The sequence below is a fragment of the Juglans microcarpa x Juglans regia genome, chromosome 6D, assembly GCF_004785595.1.
Source record: "Juglans microcarpa x Juglans regia isolate MS1-56 chromosome 6D, Jm3101_v1.0, whole genome shotgun sequence".
NCBI classification, from domain to species: Eukaryota; Viridiplantae; Streptophyta; class Magnoliopsida; order Fagales; family Juglandaceae; genus Juglans; species Juglans microcarpa x Juglans regia.
This window is the reverse complement of record NC_054604.1, coordinates 8059884-8078742: the sequence shown is the minus strand read 5'-3', so window position 1 is coordinate 8078742 and position 18859 is coordinate 8059884. Positions and strand designations below refer to the sequence as shown.

At 36.8% G+C, this 18859-nt stretch overlaps 1 protein-coding gene across 1 annotated transcript in view; it reads right to left on the bottom strand.

Moving 5' to 3' along the window:
- Positions 1-3755: 3755 nt before the first annotated feature.
- LOC121234211 (DNA annealing helicase and endonuclease ZRANB3) overlaps positions 3756-18859 on the bottom strand; it is a 31274-nt gene continuing 16170 nt past the window's right edge. Inside the window, 15 exon segments of the mRNA XM_041130063.1 lie at positions 3756-3941; positions 4272-4447; positions 5961-6040; positions 6296-6441; positions 6611-6713; positions 6780-6967; positions 7058-7372; positions 8249-8350; positions 8431-8583; positions 8709-8957; positions 10250-10348; positions 10427-10492; positions 12558-12668; positions 16145-16246; positions 18386-18582. Of these exon segments, the coding sequence (XP_040985997.1) occupies positions 3813-3941; positions 4272-4447; positions 5961-6040; positions 6296-6441; positions 6611-6713; positions 6780-6967; positions 7058-7372; positions 8249-8350; positions 8431-8583; positions 8709-8957; positions 10250-10348; positions 10427-10492; positions 12558-12668; positions 16145-16246; positions 18386-18582 (2216 nt within the window). The 3' untranslated portion in view covers positions 3756-3812.

The following is an 18859-nucleotide window of genomic DNA, read 5'->3' as shown; positions in this document are numbered from 1 at the left end:
GGATATTTTTCCGTAACAAACTTTTGTGGGGATTATAGACCGCCATTATCAGTGCTAAATGGTAGCACGGTTGTATATCTTCCAGATGTACCAGAGGATAGACCATTAGATGAATTGTCTGAGATAACTAAAAAAAATGTGTCATCCATGGGCAAGGACGCTGAGAAGGAGCAGAATGACAGTTCAGTTGGGGTGTGTAAGACCAACACTGACAAGACAGATGCTACAGATGAACCTCAAATTCACGAGATTGTGGAGCCTTTTGCAGGTCATAAGGATGAGAAACACTCGGTCACTGCAGAACAGAAGAGTGAAAACATTTTGAGATTGGATCAACCATTGTCTTTTCTTCTTTCTGCAATATCTGAAACGGGTCTTGTCAGTCTCCCTTCTTTGTTAACAGCTGTGCTACTGCAGGCCAACAATAGATTGTCCAACGAACAGGTAACTTTGCTGACTTTGAAAAGTTGCTAGACTGCACATATTTTGCAGAATTATTTTTGCTCCCCTTTTTGGTGTTAGGTTTGTTTAAAATTTTTGGCCAGTTGATATTTGGTAATTATTATCGACAACTCCAGTAGCTGTCGTTAGGATTAAGCTGTAATATACCATTCTGATATATTTTACCTCAATTTTGCGATAAATGGTGAGAAAATTCCCCAGCATTCATTTGCTGATTTAATGGGTATGACAAGGCTCTCTACAATTCCCAGAGTTTCGTTTTGTGGCCAATAGGGATTTTGAGAACGTTTTCAAGTTAAAATCTTATTGCACAATACAGATCCCCTGGGGGGTTGGGGTGGCAGCTTTGGATACCGTCCTACCCTCCAGCAGTTTTGCATGAAGTAGCTGTCCATTCACTTGCTGGGGACTTTTTCCATTGTACCTTACAATGGTCCCTAGAACTTCTTTCTGAAGTAATCTAAGAAAATTATGTAAAGGCAACTTCTATTCTGTTTCAGGCCTCATATGTCCTTCCGTCTAATTTTGAAGAAGTGGCAACTGGTGTGCTGAAGGTACTGAACAATTTGGCTATTTTGGACCTCAAATTTATGCAAAGAATGCTGGTAAGTTTGTTAATATTACTTAAGACTTATGGACTTGTTTTAACATTGTGGCATTTCAAAGTTACGTTCATTATGATTTGCTAAAAAAATGTGCAATATTCATCCCTAAGAACTCTTTGCACCGAGCTGACTCTTGTTTTCTTCCACTTTGCTCTCAGGCAAGGTCAGACCTGAAGATGGAATTCTTCCATTTGATGAGTTTCCTTCTCTCCTATTGCACCAGCAAGTGGAAAATAGCCAGTGATCAGGTAATTTGATGTTTGGTGCTATATTAAGGACACGGACGTTAATCATGCCCAAGACAGATGTGTCCAGACATTTTTTTTGTCGCACTCACTTTTCACTGGCCACTTAATTGATCCATGAACACGCGTGTCCTAGTTAAATGTTTGTGTGGGACCCCCATGGACGGGTTGGTTGAATCTTTATGCAATAAACTGATGGTACCAAACAAATTTCCGAGGAAATAAGTTCACAAAAAAAAAAAAAAAAATCAGATTTACCATCTGTTTGATGGTTATATTCATGACTGACAAATAGTCGGCCATCAATACATGTATAGAACATTTTAATTACAACTGCTGTGAAGAAGGCTCCATGTATTTTTTGTTTCAAATGGCCTGTATGGACATTTACAATTAATTTGTGGATTACCATGTTTTAGCAATGTATTATTCCATGCAACAACTTAAGAACATGTATTGAACTTGTTTATGGAATTTTGGCTGCATTAGGTATGCTAATTTAGGTTTTGAGCATTTAGGGCAGCCTTAAACTAATATACGTGCACATTTGATTTAATGTGTCTCAGGTTGGTTTGCTTCTACTTGAATCTCTATTGCTTCTTAGTCACTTTGCATTGTTCCACCTGGAGAATCAAGCTGTCTTGCGATGGGGAAAGAGTCCTACTGTCCTTCACAAGGTAAGTGAAACGTTTCTCAGAACTTTTCTAGCATCGTTATATTATATACCGATAAAACCTAATGGTTGAGATGTGGACAGGTGTGCGATCTTCCTTTTGTGTTCTTCAGCGACCCCGATTTAATGCCTGTCTTGGCTGGAACACTTGTTGCTGCCTGTTACGGGTCTGAGCAGAACAAGGGTGTGGTTCAGCAAGAAATCAGTATTGATATGCTACTTTCCTTGTTAAGATCTTGCAGAAATATTTTGCCTTCTGTTCAGTCCAATTCAACTTTAGACAATTCAATGGGGGACGATTCTAGTGAAATTAATCTGCTGGGTCCTGAATGTAAAAAGCCTCAAATGGAGAGTCCCCTAAGATTTAGCCGAAACAATGCCAGGAGTGCTAGACCTTACCTGGGAAAAGCTGGCAGTTTGGTAAACAGCATTAGAAATGGCAAGATGAGGAACCAAAGAGATGGGAAAACAACGAAGACGAGTGAAGAAATGGCTCTAAAGCAAAACCTACCGGCTTCAGAAACTAACACTGTTATGCTGTACAGTAGATTCCCTAGTAGCTTCATTGATAGAGCAGAGCGTTTCTTTTCAGTTGGCTGCCTCAATGTGGGTGATGAAGCATGAGTTCACCTGCAATCGAGCTCTATTTTTCTGCCATACATATTCTTCAGTGCGCACCCAAAGTTTTCTGAGGCGTGTTTAGATATTATTCTAATCTGAATTTCTCACACAGGAGCTTCCACTGAAGCTGGCTTGAGGCAGGTATACACTACCATATTGAGTAATGAGCATATCACTGACGGAGGACCATTTTTGGGACAACTCAATGACACAAGATAATATATATATATATTATATAAAGATGGACCATGATAGAGCTCTGAAATATAGTGAGAATTCAGTGATCTGTATTAAAGCTGGCATTGAATTCTAAAACTAATTTAACTTATTTGAAATACCACAAGGTCTCCAAAAGAACACTTGTTGGGTGGAATGGATGTTGCTCTCGTCTCTTGTTCACGTCTCAATTTTAACGCATGCTTGTATTGTATACGGTCATGAATTCGCGTAAGAGAACTCGAACAAAATTTGATCTTTCCCCAACTTGAGTGAGATGCTGACTTTACATAACCAGCCGCTAATACCATCTACACTGATTTGAATCTGTGGCCATGTCTTAGATGCTACAGAAAATGAAAGCACATTTCACGTTGAGATTTAAAATTTTCCCAACATCCCCGGGGGGGGGGTCATCATACCGAATAAACCATCGCTAGTTGGCATTTTCCTTCAAGTAGTCTTTTTTTTATCTAACTGAGTCATCTCCAGGTTTTCTAAATCTGATATTTACAGCCCTATCTTGAAACAAATAGGATGCAAGATGGCCGAATGTCAAGACAGGACAGGACAACCGGACAACCCTATCTCCTTGAGTAGCAAGGAATGCTCAGTTTACAGATAATTCTATCCAAAAATTAATTACAACTATTTGTACAGCTGAACAACAGGTGGGATTGGTTGGATGACAACTGAACTGGATTCTGCTTGCAGATGCTTCACACTACAGGAAATCTTCAAAGGATCCATCCTCTGGGGATTTATTTTCACTTCCAGTAATCATCCTCCAGAGAAGCCACAAAAGAACTGCTAAAAGATGATAGACTAAAATGGCAAAATTCCTCTAAAAAATTTAGTCAAAACTGTTCAAACATTATACAAAACTCATCTGGCATGAATGGAGCACATTCAAACTACTCATCAAAAAATGGAGCATATTCAAACTAGATGCTGCTAGCAGTTTGCTTGTACAACGTAGGAATCTTCTTACTAAGCTTCGGGCTCTTCTAATATTTCATTTCCAGTACCTGTGGCTGTTCCTACAGAGTAGGCACTACCGGGAACCGTCACTAAAAGCTCACCCTCCAATATGTTCTGTTTCTCTGAATGCCCTTGGTCCTGAAATTGAATAGGCTGATCAGGTTGTAAGTTCAAGCACATTCACTAATATATTTACATCTCAAACCATTTACCAAAAGGTGCGGTCAGAATATATGGTCTTGAATTCTATAATATATGATCATCAGTGATATAACATAAATCTAGCATTAGCCTGTCATCACTACCATTATTAATGGTAGGTTAGAACTTAGCAGCTACCAGATTTATGGTCAGATGTATATAAGACATCCTGGCATACCAAAATGCATTAAGTTGCAAAGAATTTAGCTATATTTTGCCTAAATGGTAAACGTCATGAAAACAGGAATCTGTAGTCTAAGAAAAGACCTCAACATTATTCTCGGTCTCTTTAGTGTTCTGTCCATGTTTAAGGCCATGCATAATGGCTTTGAGTTGTTTCTTAGCTTTGGCCCTTGTCGTGCGTCGTTCTGCACATTGCGCTGTTGTAACATCATAATGACATGCCACACAGAGAGTTCTCATGTTCTCTAGCCTGCATTCGCCTACAGAATTTGAAGAAAAGTTTTTATGAAAGCTTAAATGTAACCAGCCTATACGGTATAAGGGTAATCAAAACCAAAATCAAAAACAAAAAAACAGGCTGTGAAAGAATCGGATTGCTTAGCCAAAAAGAGGCTTTAGGAAAAGATACTAACCCTTTCCAAAATTATGGCAAGAGTAAAAAAGAAAAAAAAGTGATAGCAAGGCCACCACCAGAAACTGTTATTCTCTTCAGAATTCAGTTAAGAGACTTGATGATTATCACTGTCTACTGTATAGGCTGATATTATCCGAGACAAATCAGTATTATTTATGCTCCAATCAGATTGTAGTCCTGTAAACAAATGTAAGGGCTCCAGAACCATTATGAATGGCTTAGGAAAACTGATTTGCTCAGAAATGGACTAATGAGTACGTTGTTGGTTTTGCACGAGTGGCACGAGATTCTGATTGCTGTATATGGAGGTCAGTGCAACACTGTGTGGAGTGTGGCTATGCTACTTCTGGTGACCTCGAACTTGGACGTCCTCAGAAACCCGAAAGAAAGGGAAAAAATGATGAAGTGACCCAAAGGCAAGTATTAGAAGTAAAACCAATTCCACTACATTCAATTAATTAACGAGCAACTCTATACATGGTTTTTAGGGGAACACTTTTCACCTCCCAAACTATATCCTTTCTGCAATTAGACCTAAACTACAACTACTTTGACACATTGCACCTCAGACTACTAAAAATAAATGTGCACGCTTTGTAGAATCTCCTTTTTTATGCAACACCACCTATTTTTCATCCATTTAGTGGCCAGAATTGGATGATAGAGGGTGTTACTGGGGAAAAGTGGAAAGTTTGAAAATGCAATTTGTCAAAAGCGGAAGTTTGGGTACCACATTCAAGAGGAGGGGGGCAAATTTATGTGCAAAGGGAATTTCACCAAGATTTTAGCTTGTATAATTATTCATAACACAGCTTTGGATTAAAGGGGAAATATCACCTTTTATCAAACGTTTTCTCATAATGTTATAGATAGTTACTAAAAACTATCACAGAAGGGATTATAATCATTATGATTCACCTTTTATTTTCTATAATGGTAATATCCACTTCAAAATTAACAGAAAGGGACTTATATTTCCTATAATGTTAACATGCACATCGACATTGGCAGAAAAAAATGAACTTTTGACACTTATCCCCCTTTTTTGTTTGGACCACCTTAGGATGGCTCCATAAATCTTAAACACTGTTTTGCATATTGACAAGATCAACTGTTATAGAATTGTATCTTCATCACAAAGTGATTATGATAATAAGTTATGTTGGAGTCCATTGATACTATGAACAAGATGATATTATCTGTGTTGAGTGATTTACAAATCTACAAATTCAAGGAAGACAATGGTGAGGCAGGAATCCCAACTGCAAACATAAAATGGTACAACAGACATAAAGTAGATGGGCCACCCTTCAGAAGAGAGGAAACCCTAAACAATAATTTCTGGACAAAATATATACCTCCACCTCGGTAGACAGGAACAATGTGATCTGCATGCCATGCATTGCCCTCAGTGGGATCATTAACAAGCTTATCAAGGCTGCAGGATATCAAACAGATATTGTCAGGTTTTGGATGATCACTGCCATTTGGAATGAAGCAATATCAGTCTATCAAAACTTGTTCAATAATGGACAACATTATTTATTCTAAAGATGGGAGTACATAATTTGTCACAATAAAAGAACATAAACTTAGCAAGGATTTCTTGCCCTATCTAAATGCAGCCAAACAAACACAACACTCAACTTGTAATGATAAATAAAATTAACACACTTTCCATCTATCAACTTACAAGTTCCTTCGCCTAGCCACATTTGGTGCAGCTTTCTCAATGTACTCTTGTCGTCTTGATAATGATAAAGGTCTTATGTCCTTCACAAGCTTATGACAGTCTAATTGGCAGATAGTGCAGATACCATGTTCTATTTGAAAAAGTTCCTGAAGATTCAAGGTTACTAGAGATAAATATAATTAAGCAAAAACCGAGTGAGATATATTGAGAAATCACCCAATATATTTAATTGAAAATGCCCCATGTAGGTGAAGATAAGATATCTTAGACGAAATTAAGCTCATTTGAATTGAAATGTATAATTCATCTTCTAACCTGACGCAAGGACCTGTTACTAGTTCTTATACGAAATTCTTCATAGCAGCCTAGATTACAGAAAAGATCCTCAAAATATTCTGGTGTCTTGGCATTGTTGCCCCTGAAAGTAATAAATATCAATCAAGTAATCCATATAGTTATAGCAAGATAATTTATTTGGACTTACTTGCACGGTGCCTGACAGAGTTTACAGAGAGGTTCATCTGTCAGGGTCCAACCCTGCATGTATTCTTTCTCCTTTTTGCCATAGCCTTTGCATAAATTAACCTTTTTCCACTCAGCATTTGATGGTAAAGGCTGACTAATCTCATATAAAGGTGTACTGCGTCTCTTGCTTCCACCTTTCAGCAGTCCCTGGGAAAGAAAAGTATATAATTATTACCAAGTCATATAGATAATAATCTTCAACATAGAGTCAGCCTCCAAATTATCAATTAGACAGACCCCATTGTTGTGGTTACTGCTTTCGCTCAAGCAGCACAACTCAACAGTTAGAGGAAGTTGCAAAGGTTTCCCAAGTAACTTTCTTCGGTCAATGGGCCTTAATCTACTCCACTCATTCACAAACGCCACTAGAATGTGCCTATAAGTTGGGTTGTCCTTCAAAGATTTGACAATTGCCCCTTTGCCATCCTCTTCAACTGGAGAATTTAGTGACTCAAGTTCCTCTGGTCGGAAATTCTCAAAAAGTGGCCTTGGTCTCAAATCAGTCCCAGGAATGCAAGAATACAAGTGGATCCTCTCAGTATATTGGCTTACCTGAAGAGTAAGTAAAGCAGATCACATTTATTAAACATTCAAAATGGACGCTGTGCACTCAACCAACTTGTAGATTGTAACACAAATCAGATATAGCCCAGGGCCAAGATGGCACAGGTGATGTTCTGCTCTGGAGCAAACAACCATCTTAGTAATAAATTCAAATTCTAAGTATCAAGATACAATATAGGCCTGAATACATAGAGCACCAGAGATTGAGCTTAGTTTGAAGCCCAGCTGACAGACCTTTAAGTTTCTTAAGAAGAAAAAGGCTCTAGTTCCTAGGTGTAAACAAACATTTCCTCCAAAGTTCAAGGCCTTGTTTGTTTTCAAAAAACATCTCATCTCATCTAATCATTACAACTTTCCCAACTTCCAATACAAAATAAAATAAACAATTCAAATTTTTCAAATCCCAAAACAAAAATAATATTAAAAAATATATTCTAACAATATTTTATTCAACTTCTTAATTTTAATCTCAACTCATCTCTGAAAACAAAAGAGCCCTAAATCGAACATCAACCAAAGAATGGTGATTAAATCCCGTACAATCATACTGAGTTTACATTTTGATGCCTAATACTAACTATTTCAATTTTAGGACATTCTGAATCTGAGTACATAAATGAGAAACAAGTTACAATCAATCTCTGAATTTGCCTAATTTATCAGTTTATTATTCTACCACAAAGATTTTGTAGACAAAATTGCATTCAGGACAACAGACATCAATTTTTAGCAACTTTATTGTGCGTTCCTTTAGAAAAATGAATACAAACTACCACACCAAATTTGCGACACATAAAGACTACAACTTATCCTCATCATAATTGTTTAGGACAGGAAACAAATAGCTAGGTATCAATGCCTTGCCTCAAATCGCAAAGAATCTACTTGGTCAAAGTAACTTTCATCAGATTCAATTGGCTGAACAGGACCATTCGAATCTATCGTTGGTGGGTGTAAAGTCAGTTCCTGCATTTATAACAATATTCACAATATGAATTAATTGGTTTAGTGAATCAGTCTGCGCACAAGAATTACTCCAGTAGTACCTTTTGAAGTCTATGGTTATCTTCACTGCCCTCATTCAATTTACAGGGTGAAATTTTGCCGGCACTACCAATTTCAGCTTCAGAATCATTCCCTTCCAATATTTGGTTTGAAACAGAAGCCTTAGTGATAACTTCACAAGAAACTGCATGAGCCTATTCTTCCAATAAAAATTGTCTATCAGCAAACTAAAGAAGCAAATTTATAGCAGAAGGGAACAGGAAAAAGACGAGGAAAAAAATGGATTCTTTTAGTAATTTCTTCAATGTTGAAGTTTTACATTGGCATGAAGATCATCTATATGGGTCAGAATGCCACCACTAGAGCTACAAGGTCTTTCAAGTCCCCCATTTTTTTCAGTAGCTACTTCGGCAGATGCATCAAATGGATGCAAATTCTTAGCTAAGCCAGAATCTGGCAATTTATCTGTCCCTCTAGAAAATTTAGCAGATGCTGATTTTTCCATAATCTGATTTTTACAACTTCCATCAGTTTTATCAGATGTTTCCAAATAAGAGACACCATCAACCTGCCAACAAAAAGGAATATGTTGGTATATAGAAGTTAGAAAACATTAGCAACAGCAACATAAATAAAGATTAATGAACCAGCTAAAGAAGTCCAGACCTCTTTCAAAACAAAAACAATGGCTAATACGTTCGGAAAAGAATGAATAAGTCTAAAGAGCATGAGATTACTCATTTTCCATTGTACACTATGATTGTAAATCAAAGACAACTAGAGGACAACAGAGGCTCTCAAGACCCTGGAAATCAGACAGCAAGAGAGAGGGAGGGAGGGATGAATAGTCAATGATATCATTTTTAAAGGGCAAACACTTTGTATCTGGATGTCAGCCCATAATTGTTCTAGCCAATTTTATTCTTATTTAGATTTTTTGTTTGTCTATTTGCCTTATCTCCCTTGCTAGGTGCCCCTCCTGTATAGACCATGTCTACTTGGATAGCACCCCATTGTGTGTTTTAATAAAAATGAATTACTTGTACAAAAAGCAAAATGATAAACCTTCTCCATCCAGCCCCAGTCCAAGAAAAATAAAATGATAGAGTGCTTTGGGAAAGCCCTACAAAAAATAAGTTATATAAAGAAGGCGGCACATTGATTTAAAGTCCAATTTATACAACACATCACTTTCAGGCAAAGTCCAATTTCCAGAATTACACATCACCACGAGCATTTTATCCAACAAACAGACCACCACCATAATTATTAATGCAGGCAATGTTAGTCACTAAAGCTTCCAATTAGCCATATAAAAGCTTACAGTATCACAATATGTACAACAAGGACTGTAACCCAAGGATTCACACAAGTATCTCCTTTAACAATTGAATGCAGAACATTTAATTGAGAGAGGCAAAGACGGAGATCTGTAACCCAATGATCCACCACAAGTATCTCCTTTAATGATCAAATGCAGAACATTTAATTGAGAGAGAGAGAGAGAGAGAGAGAGAGAGACGGAGGTATGTTTCTTTTAATAGATAAAATAAAGCTTTATTGAATCAAGTAAATACGCAAACCCAGGTACAGGAAGTATACAAAGAGAACACCTAGTTACAAGTTAAAAGCTAGATATGGATACAAAGAAAATAATGAACACCTATTACTTCTAGTGAGTCTTGGAACCAGGCAACACATGTTATTTGCTGTCAAGTACATCAGAATAAATGAAATAAGCATATGCTGTACTTTTGAATAATTTCTACGGCGATTATCAAGACTGTAAGATCTGCAGATTCTTTGAAATGGTCATCTATGTAGCTTAAAAATAAAGGCAGGGAAGAGGGGTGGGCATACCTGTATCTCTTGTATGGCATCATATTTTCCATTTGTTGTAGATGAAACGTGGCGTAAACTCCTGTTTAAATAGCTCCAATGTGACTCATCCAAGGTGCCCTGCAAGGTGACCATAGCATCAATTTTTGTGTAAAGGAGAAATTTCAACAAAATCTTATGACCAAAGAAATAAAGAACCTTTGCACAGAAAATGTAAATATTGACTGCACTTGTTTGCCCTCGCCTGTGAGCTCTATCCTCAGCCTTCAAATTAGTTCAAAGGAAGTTTATCAATCAGTCACTGATATACAATTGTGGAAAACATCAAACGATGTCACATCTGAGAACTAAGGAGACGTAGACAGAAGATTAGGAATGAAAAAGAACAAGAACAAAATAGAATAAAGGCACAAACTTGCTTCTTTCCATAAAAAAATCCTGCATCGGTCCTTGAAGTTCGTCCAAATTACCAATTGGTCCTTGTGGTAAAAAATTTTAAAGATGCAGGGATAACCATCGGGTAACATATTGAATTTTGACGGAAAATTATGACTAGACACGTCACGTCAAAAATCCACAGCAAGTGCTTAAAAAATGCATCAGAACACGTCAAAACTATGCGGCAAGTACTTAAAAATGCCACATAATCACAAGAACAATTGAAAAGTAAAATAAAAAAAAATTCTGCCAAGGTTAAAAACTAACGCTAACTAAATTAATCAAAAAATGGGGCCCACAGGATCAAGGTTCCCTCCTGTGCATTGTACCTAAGGTTGAGGGGAAGACTCCCCATCCCAAAGTGGTTGCAGCCAACACACGAGTGGCACTCCCCACCCCATGAAAGAGAGGAGTTCCCGTCCTCCTCATAGGGTGGCTTACGGTCACCCGAAGAGGATATCTTCTTGCCTTAGGGTGGACACGATCAACCCTGCAGCAACCCATGGAGAGTATTACCCTACAACAAAAGTTTTTTATTTTTATTTTTATTTATTTTTATTTAGTGTAAGTTTTTAACCTATTTTGAATTCAATTTGTTTTTCTAGTTTTAGTTGATTCCTTATAATTTAGTTTTTTTCAGATTCTTTTTCATTTAATTTATTTTTGCGAGTTGATTTTTCTTTCAAAAAACACAGGTCCTAAATTTGTTGTTTTGCATCTAGTTTTTCAAACGTGTCTCTTCCTTAAACTATCCAAAATAAGAATCTTCCTTTAACGCCCTATGGGAGGCCAAAGCCACATCTGGGCCCTACTCTAAAAGGACTAGTCAATAGTACAATTGGAGCCCCATTGGAATCATTATAAAGAGCAAGAACTTCTCATTTTTAGTAATATGAGCTCCCATACACCACCTACGCTCATCACTCAATATGAGGTATAACAATCTTGGGCCATTCCAACATAAATGCGGATAGACTAATACCATTTGTAACTCCCTAAGGAAGGCCCAAGATACATTTGGGCCCTACCACAAAATGACCAGTTAGAAGCCCCATTGGAATCATTATCAAGGGCAAGAACTTCTCCTGCAATGTGGGATCCCAAACACCACCGACACTCATCAATCAGTATGGGGTATCACACTTCCCTAAAGCTGTAATCCAAGCAAGAAAGGCCACTCTTAGAGGAGCCTAAATCTGTCACATATTCTTACAAGGAGAATGAGTACTATCTTGGGGGAAATAAAGCGTTATAGAATGGCCTTGCTACAAACATGACTCTTCTGGATGTGGCCAAACATAGTTTGGCCTTTGCCATCCTGTCTCAGCCTGATTGGATACAGCCAATTAAAACATGAACAAATCATGTGCCGCACAGAAAAATTAATGCACTGTAATGAAAGTAATAAAAAACTGTGATTGGTCTGCCATGGACTCGTCCTTGGAATGTGCAACACTGAATATGGTGATGTTGAAATGCGTCTTCTGAATATTCAGCCCATGATGGCGGCATATCTATAGTCAAAAGTTACATTCTATAATGTTGGGCCGACTGAATATGCATTGGATATGTTATAAGGCATATCGGATACTAACATGGCTCCTCTTATGTCCACACTACCCTATATGAAAGCATGGCACTCTCCGAAGTTCCCTCATGCACACTAAACCAAAATATTCTGCATCAAAGCAATTACTTCTGAATATAAAATCAGAGGAATAAACTTTCTGCAAATAACAACTAGAGGAATAATCCAATAAATACTAACTTCTTTTATTGAATAATAAGATTTGAATTCAGATAAAACAGAGGAATAATCTAATAAATACTAACGTCTTCTATTGAATAATGAGTGTTTCAATTCGGAATAATTAATTCATTACTATCAGACCTGAAGCATCAAAGATGGGGACTTAGGCAACTCCAAGAACACAACATTCTGCGCTGATGAGAAATCAAGTCCAACACCTCCAGCAGTTATACCAATTATTGCAACCTTAACCTGATGAAGAAGGACAGGACATGCATGCATTAAGCCAAATATTATTTTCTTCTAAATGTGTACAGCCAAATAATTATACGAGGAAGTGGGCTCAAAATTGTCATGTTTGATACAATATATAGTTCTAAAATGCCCTAAACTCTAGATGAGAATGATGCTCAGATTGGGGTGTTAGCAATTATTACCTTGCGGAAAAGTTTATATGTGCTTAGATATATGTAGGAAAATCAGCAAGTAAAAATAAAGAAAGAATCAAATAATTTTAAGATTGTTCTCTAAAGGTATGAGCTGAAAAACAAGCTCTTGATTTAGTTCTAAATGAGAATGCCCTAAACACTAGATGAGAATGATGCTCAGATTGGGGTGTTAGCAATTATTACTTTGCGGAGAAGTTTATATGTGCTTAGATATATGTAGGAAAATCAGCAAGTAAAAATAAAGAAAGAATCAAATAATTTTAAGATTGTTCTCTAAAGGTATGAGCTGAAAAACAAGCTCTTATTTAAATTGTTGAAATTAAGAAAAACACTTCTGTACCAGCCAAATGCAATAGAGGACAAAAATAGACAAGAGTCACCATAGCAAGACAAGCTCACAGTAAGACAAATCCCAATACCAAGGCAACAGCACCAAGAATGCATGTTAGTCAAGTAGCCCAGAAATAAGGCAACAGCACCAATACTTGATTCACTGGTGATTGCTAATGAATGCTTAGATAGTCGGTTGAGGGAGGATGTCCCAGGAGTTCTTTGCAAGCTTGACATGGAAAAGGCATACGATCATGTGAGTTGGGATTTCCTTTTCTAGATGTGGTTTCAGAGAGAGGTGGTGTGGGTGGATTAGACATTGTGTATTGACTGCTTGGTTTTCAGTGTTAGTTAATAGAAATCCTTGTGGTTTTTTCAAAGCTTGAGGAGTTTGAGACATGAGGATCCGTTATCTCCTTTTCTCTTTGTTATCGTTATGAAGGCGTTGAGCTGCATGGTGGAGGCTGCTGGTGGGGGGGTGGTTCTTTCCCGTGGGAAATGCTAATAATGTAACTATCTCAATTTCTCATCTTCTTTTTGCATATGACACTCTTTATCTTTTGAGATGCTGATTGTGGGCAGATTCAAGCTTTAAGGGCTGTGTTATTATGTTTTGAAGCTGTCTCGGGCCTTAAGATGAATTTGGGAAATTCGGAGATGGTTCCGGTGGGGGATGTGCGGAATATCAACTGCTTAGCTCTTTTGGGCTGTAAAGTTGCTTCTCTTTGTATGAAATATCTTGGTCTTCCATTGGGGGCGTCTTTCAAGGCTAAGAATATTTGGGACGGGATAGTAGAAAAGATTGAGAAAAGATTGATGGGTTGGAATCACTTATCAAAAGGGGGTAGAATCACTCTTATCAAAAGTACCCTTTCCAACCTTCCGACTTATTTCCTTTCTTTATTCCCATTACCTGTAGGTGTGGCTAATCGGGTTGAGAAGTTATTTTGTGCATTTCTGTGGGACGGAGCGGGAGAGGATAACAAATTTCATGTTGTGAGCTGGAATAGAGTTTGCTGTCCTATTGTTAATGGAGGTTTGGGTGATGCCTAAGGAAGTTGTGGATCTTCTTGCATGTTGGCGTGGTTTTGAGGCAAGGAAATGTGTAGCTGCCAGATGGAGAATGATTCCTTTGTGTTTATTGTGGTGTCTATGGCTGGAAAGGAATGAGATGTTTTGAAGACAGAGCGTTCTTTTGAAGATCTTCTGAATTTTTTCTTTTCTACGTTGAGTTTGTGGGCTAAGATTTTTGTAAGGAATGATGATAATCTACTGAATCTGTTTCTGTTTTAGTTTTCCTGTTTTCTAGAGTGTAGTAGGTATTTCCTTTGTAAAGATCTTATGTACTTGGGCTGTGCCTATTCTTGGTAATAACATTTCTCATTAATTATCAAAAAAAAAAAAGTTCGATGTTGGAGAGGGTTCAAGGATTCTTTCTTTATTTGATGTTTGGTGTGGTGAACATGCTCTTTTTAGACTGTTTCCAGCTATTTTTCGTATGGTAGCTAATCAGCAGGTATCCGTTTCAGATTTGTTGATTTGCTCTAATGGAGCTGTGCAGTGGGATGTTTGTTTTATTAGAGCTGTTCAGGATTGGGAACTTGAGGACGTCGCCTATTTTTTCAGTTTTTTGTATTCTCTAGATATTAGAGGAAATGAGAGGGATAGCATGTTATGGAAGCATACAAGGAGTAAAAAGTTTTCGGTTCAGTCATATTATAAGGTGTTGACTGTTCAGCAATCACATTTCTTTTCAGTGGAAGAGCATTTGGAGGGCTCACGTGCTGTCCAAAGTTACATTTTTTATTTGGACAGCATCATTGGGAATATATTGACAATTGATAATTTGAGGAAGCGTGGCTTGATTGTTATGCAGTGGTGCTTCATGTGTAAGAAATATGGTGAATCAGTGGCTCATTTACTTCTACATTGTAAGGTGGCTAAGGCTTTAGGGGATGGTGTGCTTTGTAGAGCTGGGCTGGTTTGGGTAATGCCTAAAAGTGTAGTGGATTTACTTGAGTATTGGAATGGGCTTCATAATTGTCCTCAAGTGGCTGCTGCCTGGAAGATAATTCCTTTGTGTATTTGGTTTGAAAGGAATGAGCAGTGCTTTAACAATAAGGAGCTTACTGTAGAGAAAATCTGGAAATTTTTTGTGTTTTCCTTACTTCAATGGTTTTCTTCTTTTGTACTTAATGGAGTGTCTGTTCATGAGTTTTTGTTTTTGTTTTATGCTTCTAGAATGTAATTAGGTGTTTCTTTTGTATACTTCCTGTGTACATGGGCTTCACCTATTTCATTGAATAAGAAATATTTTTTTGATCAGTAAAAATCTTATTAATATCTACAGGCATAACCCAAGTACACTAGATTTTTTTTTTGATAGGTAATCAAAGATATTATATTTATAGAAATAGGCAAAGCCCAAGTACACAGGAAGTATACATGAAGAAATAACCCAAGTACACTAGATGTATGCATAAGAAGAAAATATTTAGTAGAAGAAAATTAGAAGCCTGGATCCAAAGAAAATGGAAGGTAAAAAAATCCACTAGAGCAATCTTTTTAGCGAGATAAATTTTATTACTGATAGAAAGGGATATTGCCTGGTACACAAGGAGTATACATGGATCCACTAAACAAACAAAAGGGAACTAGAGCAAAAATAAACTAATAAAAAACAAAATAGGATTGAAGAGCTCCAAGAGTTAACTATTTCCTTTTCATTCCTGATGTTCAAAAAAGCCCACACTATCAAATTTTTTATACACTTCAAATGATATAACTTGATGTGCTTAACAGGATCAAACCTTTCAAAGTGTTAGCACTTTATTTAAATATCAATCCTAGACAACATTAAATACCAACAAGCAACCAAAAGGGTGACAAAAGGACGGTAACATTATCAAGTAAGAAAAATGAAGCCGAGAAAGAGAAGAGGATAAGAACCTCAGTTGATGATTTGAAGGATAGTACAGCAGACTGCCTATCTCTGGCAAGTGTGTTTCCATCAATGCGTACAAAACTAATCCCTTTCTCACATACAAACTCCTGATAATTCAGAAATTACAAATTTCAAAATGTTCTAACATCCAAATCTTGATGGAAACTATGGAGTCAAAAGATGCCAAGACGAAGATAAAAATCAAACGATGTGAGCCAAGAGAAAGGAAAATATAATATTACAAAAATCATGCAGCGACCAATAGATGCTAAAGATCATAGTAGTAAAAGTTATTTTCCAAACACAATTCTTTTAATGAGATGTTTAACTTATTTTTTTCACCTATCAAAAGCATGATGCATCCTGTTTTCTTGCTTCTTTTTCAATTCCTTAATTGTTGCTTGTCTTTTGGAGAAATTTTAACAACATAAAAGAACAACATTGGAAAAAATGCTTTTGGGTACTTGGCTGTGGTTATCAAATTAGAGTTGTATTTATTCTATTCCTGCATTTTTTTTTTCTTGCAATGATCCAGAGCCCACTGTGAAATTGTCGCTTTCAATGCGGTTACATGACAATCATGTTGTGTATGTGTTTCATTGTTGTTTTTACATTTTATATTGCTAGTAGAGAAAATGCTCTTATGAATAAAACTTATTAATTACCTATAAAAAAAAAATATTTCTCATAGAGAAAATTGCTATTTTCTAAGGTTCTAATTAAATTTAAGTTTTACTCCCATTGTCTAGTAAGTCAAATGATCCTAAACACATATTTTAATTTTCACTAACTCTCTGCTTGAGAATGACTTATCTCAAAGTAAGAAGTAATCTGGAGATCTGAAAACACTTAACTTGAGAAGATATAGGCTATACATCTCCAAAATATGCACCTCCAGTTCAAATCTAGGAAATCCACTCCATCGCAGATTTGATAATAATAAGACTCAATGAGAGATTGAGTACCTAGCAATGTATCTTCACAGACCAAGAACTACGAGATCACCCCTTTCATTCTAGGGTGACGGAGGGATCGTACTATCCGAGCGCTTTTTTATATGCTTTTCCCGGAGGTTGAGTTTCATTTTTAAGACATCACCAGTCAAATATAGTCTGCCTTGGAGAGAAGATTTCTTTTTAGTTTTTTACCTATATAAAAAAAGATTTCTTTTTAGTTTTTGCATGCAGGTTTGGACCTACACTCTCACCCTCCATTCCCTGTCCTAAGTATGATACACAGCACCATCTTCACCGATGTGGATCCATTTGGAATAAGCATAGTTCAAGGATAGGGTTCCTTTTGTGATTTCTAATGAAGATTTCTTACTTACCAAAAGAAAAAAAAAAAAAGGATAGGGTATTAACAGTCCTCCTTAGTTCTTGTCTAATGTTAAATTAACTTTCCCATGTTAACAGTTGTAGTCAGAAGTCACATCCCAATAAGAAGTCATGTCTGAAGCTAAAATTAGAAAAAAATGTTAGCTAGATTTTTTTTTTTTTTTTTAATCAGTAATGAAGGTATTTTATTCATAAGCTAGATTTTATATTGGTTTGGATAGAGTTTACCTATTTGAGCCTATTTTCATTACTGATAGAGAAAATTTATATTCAGTTCCGAAGGAAATGACAGGAGACCGAACCTGAACTCACTCAATTTATTCTTTGGAAGAGGCGAGTCGACCACTAGAACTACTCTTCCCAAAATTTTTTTTTTTTTTTATCGGTACTCTTCCCAAAAATATAAATATAGGCAGTACATTAAATCCTCAACATGAGAAATAAACATACCGAAAAGGTTAATATGTAGGACATAAGGAACAAGTCAATCTAGATTCATGATGTTATATGTTCAATAAACAGTCTTTGAATTAAAATCAGCCGGAAATAACTAGGAAACTGTATCTGTCTCATCCATCTCTCACCATCCACTCTCTATATTTTATTAGAGTATTGTAATGAAGCCAAAACGAATCATTTATTAGAGTATCCTTCGTTGAATCTCAAACAAGACATTGCAGGACTATGAGCCTTTATTAGTTCTTTAATAAAGTTCCGAGTGAGCATACTCCTACTTTGGGAGTAAATGGTCGAAGAAGTGGTGATGGGGAGAGGATAAAAGCATATGAGATCTGGTAATCTCCAAGCTTAAGCAACATACTCAATTAACTTCCAAAGGGGCGGTTACCAAATGTGGATTCAGACAAATTTCAAAGTTAACAGAACACCCCGACTGAGAAAGAACCTCACCTGTATTCCATCAAGGACCTTATGATGATGTGCAAAAATTATCATCTTACGAGAACTGAAGTGCAAATCCAAAACTTCTGTACTATCTGACTCTGCAACAAGTGGATGAATGGAAAGCCATTCACGAAACCCAGAGAGCTTTGCAATTCCAAGTTCTTGGTAGGAGAGCTTCCCTGATCTGCAGAAATCCCCACAGTCTGAAAGCAGAGGCAAAAAGGAGACATAAATGTCCATGAAAGCACAGTATTTACATTCTAAACTCTCAAATAGCTTCTTCACCCAACAATCAAGAGTTACTTATAAAGCACTTTTACCGAGTAACAATCCATAATTTCTTGCAACATCAGCATCTTTTCACCTTTTTCTATACATGAGGGTAAAATCTATTATAAGGGCTCGTTTGGATACATAAACCATCTCAACTCATCTCATCTCATCTCATTATTACAACTTTCCCAAATTCCCACACAAAAT